Raw genomic sequence first — 12,110 nt, 5'->3', positions numbered from 1 at the left:
CCGTGGTTAGCTGCTAACTTCGCTCCGAAGAATGGAGCTGACGCTCGGAGGAAGTCTGAGAAAATATAGAAACGCAAAGCGACCATGAGCCCGTTCACCGACGACAAATGAATGTTTTGGGCTGCAGCCCAGCCCCATCTCCTAATCTCCTGAAGATCAATCAATCAATCGTATTCACAGAGCGCTTACTGTGTGCAGAGCACTGTACTAAGCGCTTGGGAAGTCCAACTTGGCAACGTCTAGAGACGGTCCCTACCCAACGGCGGGCTCACGGTCTAGAAGGGGGAGACAGAGAACAAAACATGTTAACAAAATTAAATAGAATAGATATGTACAAGTAAAATAAATAAATCTATTTACTTATTAAATAAATAAATATTATTTATAAGATAAATAAATAAATCTAAAATAAATAAATAAATTGTCAGCTGGGTGACTTTGGGCAAGTCACTTCACTTCTCTGGGCCTCAGTTACCTCATCTGTTAAATGGGGATTGAGATTTCTGAGCCCCCACGTGGGGCAGGGACTGCGTCCAACCCGATTTGCTTGGATCCACCCCAGCGCTTAGTACGGTGCCTGGCACCTAGTAAGCGCTCAACACATACCAGAATTGAAAGAGCCCGGGCTTTGGGGTCCATGGTCATGGGTTCAAATCCCGGCTCCGCCAATTGTCAGCTGGGTGACTTTGGGCAAGTCACTTCACTTCTCTGGGCCTCAGTTCCCTCATCTGTTAAATGGGGATTAAGACTGGGAGCCCCATGTGGGACAACCTGATCACTTTGTAACCTCCCCAGCGTTTAGGACAGTGCTTTGCACCTAGTAAGCGCTTAACAAATAGCAGAATTATCATTATTGATAATGATAACAATAACATTGCGGGCACAACCCTGGGCGAGGGCCTCGAAGGCCACTGGCCCCATCCCATCATCCTCCGCGCGGAGAGGATGGGCCGCCGCCCGGGAGGACTGAGCGACAACTGCGCCTGCGCGATGGAGGGAGGCCCTCCGGGCCCTCTGCGCCTGCGCCGTGGACGGCTGCCCGACTAGCTCCCTGCGCCGGCGCGGCGGGCGCTCCGACCTCTCTGCGCCTGCGCGACGGGAGCTCCGACCCCCTCTGCGCCTGCGCGACGGGCGCTCCGCCCTCTCTGCGCCTGCGCGAAGTGCTGCGCCACCAGAGGGCGCGCGCTAGCAGTTGACAAAGCAGTCCCGGACGTCTCTTCCCCCCGCGTGACGTACCTCATTTTCCCAGAGTGCTTTGCACACTCCTAATGCCCAATCAATCAATCAATCAATCGTATTTACTGAGCGCTTACTGTGTGCAGAGCACTGTACTAAACGCTTGGGAAGTACAAGTTGGCAACATATAGACAGTCCCTACCCAATAGTTGGCTCACAGCCCAATCAATCAATCATATTTATTGAGCACTTACTGCGTGCAGAGCACTGCACTAAGCGCTTGGGAAGTACAAGTTGGCAACATATAGAGACAGTCCCTACCCAACAGTGGGCTCACAGTCTAAAAGAGTGGGCTCACAATAATCAATTATCTATAGGCCCATAGCCCCGAAGCTCTCTAAGCCCAAATGATCACTCAGTGCCATTGATTACAGTGTGTAATAATAATAACGATGGGGTTTGTTGAGCCCTTACTATGAGCCAGGCACTGCACTAAGCGCTGGGTGCAGACAAGCAAATCTGGTTGGACACAGTCCCTGTCCCCATGTGGGGCTCAGTCTCAATCCCCGTTTTCCAGATAAGGGAACTGAGGCACAGAGAAGTGAAATGATTTGTCCAAGGTCACACATTAGATGTGGCAGAGTCAGGATTAGGGCCCATGGCCTTATGAATCCCAGGCCCAAGCTCTATCCACTACACCGTGCTGCCTCCCTAGACTACAAGCTCATCGTGGGCAGGGAATGTGTCTATTCTAGTGGACTCTCCCAAGTGCTTAGAACAGTGCTCACCGTTCATTCATTCAATCGTATTTGAGCACTTACTGAGTGCAGAGCACTGTACTAAGCGCTTGGGAAGTTGGCAACATATAGAGACGGTCCCTACCCAACACTCAATAAATACAACTGAATGGATTGAATGAACATTGTACTTACTGTATACACAGTGCCTGTACTACTTGAGAGAGAATACAACAGACTTGGTAGACACATCCTCTGCCCACGAGGAACTTAGAGCCTGCAATCAATCATATTTATCAAGCGCTTACTGTGTGCAGAGCACTGTACTATGCTCCTGGGAGAATACTATATAATGGAGTTGATGGACATGTTCTTGCCCACAACGATCTTAAAATCAATCTGGAGAGTCTTCAGGAGTGGAGGAATGGGTGCAGAATGCTGTTCTAGAAAAGATGGTCCAGGCAGGAGTGAAGTGTGGTCTAGAGAAGGGAGAGGCTGGAGGCAGGGAGGCCAGCAAAGAGGCTGATGCAGTCATCAAGGTGGGATATGATGAGTGTGTGATCACCTTCTACACCAGACCATTGCTCTCCCAACCTTCAAAGCACTACTAAGGCCACATCTCCTCCAAGAAGCCTTCCCAGTTGAAGCCCTCCGGCTCTCTCTCCCTTCTGCGTCATCTATGCACTTGGATCTGTGACCTTGGGGTATTCTGGTATTCATCCCACCTTCAACCCCTCAGCTCTTACGAACCTAACTTTTAATTATACATTATACTTCTATTAATGTCTGTCTTCCCCTCTAGACTGCAAGCTCATGGTGGGCAGGGAACATGTCTGCTAATCCTGTTGTATTGTGCTTAGTACGGTGCTCTGTAAGTTAACAAGTGCTCAATAAATACCACTGATTGATGGTAGTGGTTTATATGGAAAGGATTCAGGAGCTTCCGTGAAGATCTGCCAGGACTTCGGGACTGAATGAAGGTTAAAAGGAGCCAAGGATTACACCAAGGCTGTGAGGATAGTGGTCATACTAACAGTGGATGGGGACATTTAGGTGGTGTATGGGATTCCATAAATAAATTTTAAGCTTTGGACAGCCTGAGCTTGAGGTATCACAGGGCCACCCTAGGACATCATGTAGAGATGACTTGGAAGTAGATAATTATGGTATTTGTTAGACACTTACAATGTGTCAGACACTATACTGAGCGCTGGGTTGGATACACGCAAATCGGATTGGATACAGCCCCCGTTCCACGTCCGAGGGGCTCAGTCTCAATCCTCATTTTACAGATGAGGGAAATGACGCACAGAGAAGTAAAGTGATTTGCCCAAGATCACACAGCTGACAGGAGGCAGAGCTGGGATTAGAACCCACAGTCTCTGGTTCACAAGCTGGTACTTGTCACTAGGCCACGCTGCTTCTCAAGTAGCCATTGAAATAGAGATGGTAGTTTTGAAGCCACGGGAGTGAATGAGCTTTCCCAAAAGAGTGGGTGTAGATGGAGAAGTGAAGGGGACCCAGAACTGAGCATTGAGGGACTGCCCCAATTGGGGGTGGGAGGCTGAGGAGCGGCTAGAAGTATACTGATAGAAAGAGAATGAGGATGAAAAGCAGGGTGGCTTAGTGGCTGAAGCACAGGCCCGGGAATCTGAAGGACCTGCCACGTGTCTGCTCTGTGACCTTGCTTAAGTCACTTTTTTAGACCTCAGTTCCATCTTTAAAATGGGGATGCAGACTGTGAGTCCCGTGTAGGACAACCTGATAAGCTCATATTTCCCCCAGTGCTTAGTACAGTGCCCGGCACATAGCAACTACTTACCAAATGCTATTTAAAAAAAAAAAAATAGTGTCGGTGAAACCAAGAGTGCTTAGTACAGTGTCTGGCACATAGTATTTAACCAATGCTTTTTTTTAAAAAAAAAAAGGTGTCAGTGAATCCAAGCTTGGACAGTATTTCTAGAGGTGGGGGTGGGAGTTTGTGTCGAAGACTGGCAAGGGGTTAAGGATACTCAGGATGGAGCCTGTTAAGATTTAGCCTGGTCATTGGTGACCTTAGAGTAGTTCCAAACTCCCTCAGGTTCTGGGTGAACCTACCATCATACCCTCCTGCATGCTTAGCACAGTGCTCTGCCCACAGTGTGCGCTTCATAAATCCCCTTCACTGGAATGTGTTTTGTGTTTCAGTTGTACTTTCCCCAGTGCTTAGTACAGTGCACGGCCCCTGGCAGGCGGCCACTGGCCACCGCCTCCTGGGACAGCAGGGTATCTGACGAAAGTCCACTTCTCCTTCCTCATAATTGCGTTTAAGTCACCAACTTAGGGCGGCTCCCATCTTTCAGGGACGGAGGAGGTGGCCGGGGCGGGATGGGGTGCTCGAGGCGGGACCAGGGGTGCAGCCCACGTGAAAACACTAGTGCGAGTTTATTCGAGGTCAGCTCCAGCAGCCGGGCGACAGGCCCACCTGCGGCTGGGGGCAGTCCTAAGGGGGAGCTTGAGGCCGTGGCCCCCTCCCCGAAACAGCTCATTCTCCCCCCTAGGCTGGCCAGAGGCGCAGCGAGCATTCCTGAGAAGAACCGTAGCCCAGATAACGGCCGAAAGCCACGTTGGACCAAGGTCAAGGCTCCTGTGCCATAAAATGGCACCCTTGGCCCCAGCTCTCCCAGCAGGGAGGGAGCAGTAGCAACAGGCCACTTTTTGGCCGGGCAGGGGAACAACCAAAGGTCACAGATGTGGGCCCGGCCCCATCTCTCCTCCTCTTCCCCCGCCCCCGTCCCACCTCGGCCTCACCCCTCCACTTGGTCACGGCTGCTCGCTGAGGTTTTAACTTGGCGGCCCCGTCACCGCCGGCTACACACGGCAGTTTCTCCAAGGGGGACCTGAAAGTCTTTGGAAGTGGCATGCCCAAGTCTAACTGGCCTCAGGCCGGAGGCCTCCCACCCGTCGCAGGACGCTGAGAGGGATGGAGCCCGGCCTACCCCTTGACTCCACGGCGGGCGGCGGGGGGTCAGGAGACAGAGTCAAACTAGAATTGCCGGGCCGGCTGGTGCGGGAGACGCATGAGGGCAGGGCTGGTGGTTGGAGAGAAGGCACGGGTCAGTCTTCCAGAGGGCCTGCTCCGGGGCTTACTTCTTGACGGAATATAAAAAAAGGATTTAAACAAACCAAAGGTACGGCGACGACGAAAAAGACGACCAAGCTGCCCCCCAGCCCCCGGGCAGTCAGCAAGGCGCTGGCCCAGGCCTGGCCCGGGCAGAACGGCCAGCGGGTGGGCGTCAGCCCCCAGACCGGCCACCCGTTTTCCCGGCCCGAGCTCGACAGACGGACGGAGACAGATCGACTGACCGGCCGGCCCACAGATAAGTCGGTTTTCACAGCTCGCCATCCTTGAAAGTGCACAGGGTGGGACCGGGCCAGTGGCCCCCATCGGCCGGGGGTAAAGGGGAGGGGGTCACCTCTTCCGGGCCCGACGGGGGTCCCTCCCGTTGGTTGCTGGGGGCAGGGCCGGCTGGACGGGGCCCATGGGAGGCCCCCGATCCCTGCCTCGCCCGGGCCTGGCCCGGCTGTGGGAGTGACCGTAGGACACCGGGAAGGCCGTGGGCTCGCCTGGGTTCGGGCCCCCGTTTCCTTGAGGGGGAAGACAGAGAGAAGACGGGGGCGGCGAGTCGGCGTTCGTTCTGGCCGTGGGCGGCCCCTCCCCGCCGGCAGCCCAGAGCGGGAAGGGGAGTTGCCGCCCCCACGCCGGACACTCACCCCCAGACATCCCCGCACACGAGGGCTTGGTCGGAGATGTCGGTTTCAGGTCCCCGGGCACCTGAAAGAAGCCGGTTTGGGGGGGCAGAAGTGAAGAAACCCCCCGCCCCTCAACCAGAGCAGCCAGTCCCTCCCCCCGGCCAAGTTCCCACCCCCACACGGCTCGGGCAGACCCCGCCCGGCGCTAAGCCTCCAAAGCTGCCCTCGGTCGATCCTATTTTGTCGGTGGGCGAGCAGCCGGGTGGGGAGGGAGGGAAGGGGCTCGTACCGCTCTGCTGAAGGGGCCGCGGGGGTCCGCCTGGGGCTCGCTGAAGTTTGGCACTTCTGAGTACACCATACAGAACCTGCGGAGACACGGGGAGACGGCGAACCACAAAAGCTACACGTGTACACATACATACGCACAGGGAGAGGGCAACGGGAGGGGCAGAGACCGGCAGACGCTCTCAGCCCCCAAGGCTGAGACTTAGCCCAAGGGGAGGCATAGCCAGAAGAAAGAAATCCCGTGACCCCAGTAGGGGTGGGTGGAGGAAGGGGTGTCCACACCATCCTCGGGACCAGGAATCAACCAGAGCAGCTACGTGGGCGACAAGAGAGAGAAGGGGTCCGGTTATCTGAGCGAGTCGGTCTGAGGATGAGCGGTGCCCGCCTCCAGACGCCAGTAGTCGCCCCAAGGGCCACGGGCCGATCGGGTAACGAGTCCGGCCGGTCCGGCCAGCGGGGGTTGAGTAGGGGCTCGGCCCCGGGTGGGGCGACAGGTCGGGCCGGGCCGGTACTTACTCGCCGATGCGGTGGAGCAGGCCCGCGCGGCCGGTGTACAGCGTCAGGCAGCCTTTCCACATGGACGCGTACCTGTCGGGGCGGGGGAGGGAGGGGACACGAACAGCAAGAGAGATGACAACTTGAGGAGGGCCGGAGCGCGTTCCCCTCGCGGCCGCCCCCGTGACGGCTGGGGGCTTCCCAGCATCCGGCCCTCCCAGTTCCCAGAGAAATCCCGGCATCCGGAGCTCCATGTGGGGCGGGGGCTGTGTCCGCCCAGGTTTCCTTGTTCGTACTCCAGCGCTCAGCACGGTGCTCAACACACACACACGATAAAGGAAACCAGTAAGTCTGTGGAGCAGGCCGACACCCTCAGCTCTGGCAGTGAGGTGGCCAGGGCGGTGGGCGCGGGGCACAGACCCGCTCCCCGGACTCCACCTCCTCTGCCGGCTCGGTTCACTGGCCGGCCGGACCCCATTCCTATAAGGGGACGCGGTCCCCACAGGACCAGAGGCTCCGGCCTCGAAGACACACACGACCCCCAACCCTCCCAAGCCCCTTCCCTCATTTCGAAGCTCTCGTATCCCACGTGTGCTGCTGCTTTCTGAGCCCCTCCCCTCCCCCTGCCCCAACCAAGTTTTTACTCTGTGAGATGTTCTCAGGAGGTGCCCCACTGGCAGCCCCAGGTGGGGTCAGGGATGACCACAGCAGGCCTGATCTTCTTGGGTCTGCCCCACCTCTTAGTAATAATAATAATAATGATGATGACGGTATTTGTTAAGCACTTACTATGTACCAAACACTGTTCTAAGCGCTAGGGGGATACAAGGTAATCAGGTTGTCCCATGTGGGGCTCACCGTCTTAATCCCCATTTGACGGATGAGGAAACTGAGGCACAGAGAAGTGACTTGCACAAAATCACAGAGCTGACGAGTGGCGGAGCCGGGATTAGAACACATGACTTCTGACTCCCAAGCCCGGGCTCTTTCCACTGAGTCACACTGCTCGGTGCAGTGCTTGGCACATACTAAGCATTCACCCATTACCACAATAATCTCTAATAATAGTACTTGGGACCAGAAGTGAAGAGACCTAATAATTATGACTGTGGTATCTGATCCAAAATCATCAGGACCCAAATGGGGCTCAGTCTAAAGAACAGGAAGATTGGATACTGAATCCCCATTTTGCAGTTGAGGGAACAGGCACAAAGAAGTGAAGGGGACTTGTCCAAGGACACACGGCAGGCAAGTGGCAGAGTCAGGATTCAAACCCAGGTCCTCCGACTCCCAAGGCCTGTGCTCTTTCCCCTAGGCCGACGCTGCTTCTCAATTCCAGCTCTTCCCCCTGGTCTTTCCTCCAAGCAAGTCGCTTAGCTTCTCTGATTCAGTCAGTTGTATTTATTGAGCACGACTGTGTGCAGAGCACTGTACTAAGCGCTTGGGGGAGGACGCTAGAACGAGAGACACTCAGTTTCCTCCTCTGTAAAATGGGGATGAGATCCCTGCTCATTCTCCCTCAGACTCCCACTGGGCAACAAGGCCTGCGTCCCGCAGCAGAGCTGTCTGCCATGGAGCCTCTTCTGGTTTACTGGTTTCACTGGCCTTTTTACTGGTTTCACTCCGGTCTTGTAATCACTACTAATAACGATGATGATGATAACGATAATAGTCGTACCTGTTAAGCACGTACTGTGTGCCAAGCACTGTACACAAACAAATCCTGTTTCACCCAGAATGTGTCGTAAAAAACTCTTTCTTGGCTTGTTCTGCCTTTGGACTCATTTTGGTCTTTCCCTGCATGGCTGTCACGAACGCCCCCCGCCCTTAGACCACCCACTCCCCGGGGGGACGAAGGGGGTCAATCAATCAATCAATCGTATTTATTGAGCGCTTACTGTGTGCTCAGTGAACCTGGGTCCTTCACTGCGCCTCAGTGACCAGAAGGGGTTCAGTACTGGTCCCAGCTGTTTCTATTTAAAAAACCCTCTCTTCTCCAAAGACAAGTACTTTGGCATAAAAACCTCGTCTCCTCTAGCACGTAAAAACCCATTCTTGCCTCAGAGAAGTGTTCGGAGGGACAATTTCCCCGCCCCGTTACACCTAAAATCAATCAACAGGGTATCCTGGGTACCTACTCTGGGCAGAGCGCTGTGCTTGGGTGAAGCCAGAGTCGGTAGCAAAGCGAGCTAGTCGACCTGCAGCACACGGACAAGCAAAGCCTTGTGGAAAAAACACACAACAGAGCTGAGACCTGGGTTCTAACTTCGCTTCTGCTAGTTGCCGGCTAGGTGACCTCGGACGTGTCGCTTCTCAGCCCCGAGTCCCTAATCTGTAAAACGCGGGTTCAATATCTGCTCTCCCCCCACCTTTAGGCCCGTCCGGGATATGGACCGAGCCTAATAAAGATAATTATGGTATCTTACGTGAAGCGCTTACTATACGAATCAAGTACGGTATTAAGTGCTGAGGGAGATACTAGAAAGTCAGGCCAGACAGCCCCAGTCTCGCCTGGGGCTCACAGCTTGAGTATGAGGAAGGATAAGTATAATTATCCCCATATTACAAGTGGGGAAACAGAGGCACAGATATGCAACAATCATCATGATATACCTGTTAAGCACATCATTTTAGACTGTGAGCCCACTTTTAGACTGTGAGCCCACTGTTGGGTAGGGACTGTCTCTATATGTTGCCAATCTGTACTTCCCAAGCACTTAGTACAGTGCTCTGCACATAGTAAGCGCTCAATAAATACGATTGATGATGATGATCATCTTTTCTATGTATCTATGTCGGGGTAGATGTCAGAATCATCCCCCCTCGCCCTACCTCCTGCCCTTCCTGACAGCACTTGTATATATTTGTACAGATTTATTACTTTATTTATTTTACTTGTACATATTTACCATTCTATTTATTTTGTTAATGACGTGCCTATAGCTATAATTCTATCTGTTCTGACGATTTTGACACCTGTCTCCATGTTTTGTTTTGTTGTCTGTCTCCCCCTTCTAGGCTGTGAGCCCATTGTTGGGTAGGGACCATCCTCTATATGTTGCCGACTTGTACATCCCACGCGCTTAGTACAGTGCTCTGCACACAGTAAGCGCTCAATAAATGACTGAATGAATGAATGAATCAGGCCCCACCTGGGGTTCAGAGTCTAAGTAGGAGGGAGAACAGGTTTTGACTCCCTATTTTACAGTTGAGGGAACTGAGGCACAGAGAAGTAAAGTGACTTGCCCAAGGTCACCCAGCAGGCAAGGGGCGGGGCCTGGATTAGAACCCAGGACCTCGGACTCCCGGGACCGGGTTCTTTCCATCAGGCCATGCTGCTTCTCGCCTTGATCGTATGACATTCCGCCTATCCCAGTCCTTAGGACCGTGCTTGGCACAGACTAAGTGCTAATAATAATAATAATAATAATCATAATAATAATGTTGGTATTTGTTAAGCGCTTACTATGAGCAAAGCACTGTTCTAAGCGCTGGGGTACATACAAGGTAATCAGGTTGTCCCACGTGGTGCTCACAGTCTTCCTCCCCATGTTACAGATGACGGAACTGAGGTCCAGAGAAGTTAAGTGACTTGCCCAAAGTCACACAGCTGACAAGTGGCGGAGCCGGGATTTGAACCCACGACCTCTGACTCCAAAGCCCGTGCTCTTTCCACTGAGCCACGCTGCTTCCATACAATACTATGGTTGCTTTGACTATAGAGAGATTGGCAGAAGTAAATCAGCCCAGATGAATTTCTGACATGCCAGTCAGCTACAGTACCCCTTAACTTTGTTTTTTTTTAATGGTATTTAAGAGCTTGCCACATGCCAAGCACTGTACTAAGCACTGGGGTAAATACAAGGTAATCAGATTGGACAAGGTCCCTGTCACACATGGGGCTCACGGTCTTCATCTTGAAAAGCAGGGTGGCTTAGTGGATACAGCACGGGCTTGGGGGTCATAAGGTAAGGGGTTCTAATCCAGGCTATGCCGCACGTCTGCTGTGTGACCTTGGGCAAGCCTCAATTATTTCATCTGTGAAATGGGGATGAAGACTGAGAGTCCCAAGTGGGACGTACACTGTGTCCAACCTGATTAACTTGTAACTACCTCAGCGCTTAGAACAGTACTTGGCACGTGGTAAGCGCTTAACAAGTACCATAGTTTTTTAAACTCCATTTTGCAGATGAGTTGACTGAGGCCCAGAGAAGCAAAGGTCACACAGGAGACGAGTGGCGGAATTAGAACCCACATCCTCTGACTCCCAAACCCGTGCTCTCGCCACTAGGCTTCTCTGCTTCAGCTGCACTCTGTGCGCACACACTCGCACACACTTCCTGCCTGGTTTGTCCCACGTCATCACATCCCCGGCCCCACACTTCCCCCAAATGAGGAACTGACCCGTTTTCTGCCGCCGCCACCACCACAAGCACCACCAGGTGTAGACGCCCAGGAGCAGTGTGGCGACCCACCCAGAACAATCCAGAAAGACCAGGCTGGCCATCCCGCCCCCCGGCACCCGAGGTCAGAGTTCGTGCCCCACTTATGACTCAGAGAAGCAGCGTGGCTCAGTGGAAAGAGCCCGGGCTTTGGAGTCAGAGGTCATGGGTTCGAATCAGCTGTGTGACTTTGGGCAAGTCACTTCACTTTTCTGGGCCCCAGTTACCTCATCTGTAAAATGGGGATGAAGACTGTGAGCCCCCGGTGGGACAACCTCCTCAATTTGTAACCTCCCCAGCGCTTAGAACAGTGCTTTGCACCTAGTAAGCGCTTAATAAATGCCATCATTATTATTATTATTATTTCGATGGGAGGTGCCCTGACCCTTCAAAGCCCTACTGAGGGCTCATCTCCTCCAGGAGGCCTTCCCAGACTGAGCCCCCTCCTTCCTCTCCCCCTCCCCATCCCCCACCTTGCCTCCTTCCCCTCCCCACAGCACCTGCATATATGTATATACGTTTGTACATATTTATTACTCTATTTTACTTGTACATATTTATTCTATTTTGTTAAAATGTTTTGTTGTCTGTCTCCCCCTTCTAGACTGTGAGCCTGCTGTTGGGTAGGGGCCGCCTCTATATGTTGCTAACTTGTACTTCCCAAGCGCTTAGTACAGTGCTCTGCACACAGTAAGCGCTCAATAAATACAATTGAATGAATGAATGAATGAATGAATGACCCACTTGGAATGGCAGCATGCCCCGGAGGGATGAGGGGAAGGGAGGGTTCTAGTTTCAGTTCTGCCACCTGCCTGCTGTGGGCAAGCCACTTCCCTCTTCGGGCTCATCAGCCCCTAATCTGTAAAATGGGACCAGTGCGATTGCGATCCGCGCCCCCGCAGACGCACTGGCTTCTAACCCCGGGTGGCACTTGGCACGAGGTCTGACGGTGGCCGTGGTCCGGCTGCGCCCGGTCGGTCTCGGTCCCCCCCGGACACCTACCCCCGGGTCAGTCGGATGATGTCCCCGGTCTGAATGAGGCCCCCGACCTCGTCCCACACGGAGATGGTGATGCTGCCCGTCCGGTCTGCCACCTTGCACGGTCGCACTTCGTGCCCGTCTTTCGTCTTGATGACTCGCCCTGGGGGAAGGAAGCACGGGAGACCGGGTGAGGCCGTGGGGTGGGGGGAGGCGAGCAAGGAGAAGTGAAAAGAGGAGGAAGAGGAAGAAGTGGAGGCCTCAA

General features: G+C 53.6%; 1 protein-coding gene across 2 annotated transcripts in view; it reads right to left on the bottom strand.

Annotated features, from left to right (window-relative positions):
- Positions 1 to 5,266: 5,266 nt before the first annotated feature.
- NABP1 (nucleic acid binding protein 1) overlaps positions 5,267 to 12,110 on the bottom strand; it is a 10,515-nt gene continuing 3,671 nt past the window's right edge. The window contains exons 2-6 of one of the 2 annotated variants that reach the window (XM_038749551.1): positions 11,870 to 12,008; positions 6,447 to 6,518; positions 5,935 to 6,010; positions 5,667 to 5,727; positions 5,267 to 5,540 (exon numbers count right to left, since the gene is read on the bottom strand). In XM_038749551.1, coding sequence (XP_038605479.1) covers positions 5,365 to 5,540; positions 5,667 to 5,727; positions 5,935 to 6,010; positions 6,447 to 6,518; positions 11,870 to 12,008 — 524 coding nt within the window. In that variant the 3' untranslated portion in view covers positions 5,267 to 5,364. The remainder of the gene's footprint in view (positions 5,541 to 5,666; positions 5,728 to 5,934; positions 6,011 to 6,446; positions 6,519 to 11,869; positions 12,009 to 12,110) is intronic. The other variant, XM_038749552.1, reaches the window with a different exon arrangement.

The sequence above is a fragment of the Tachyglossus aculeatus genome, chromosome 7, assembly GCF_015852505.1.
Source record: "Tachyglossus aculeatus isolate mTacAcu1 chromosome 7, mTacAcu1.pri, whole genome shotgun sequence".
NCBI lineage: Eukaryota > Metazoa > Chordata > Mammalia > Monotremata > Tachyglossidae > Tachyglossus > Tachyglossus aculeatus.
The sequence above is the reverse complement of the archived record's forward strand: the minus strand, read 5'-3'. Positions and strand labels throughout refer to the sequence as shown.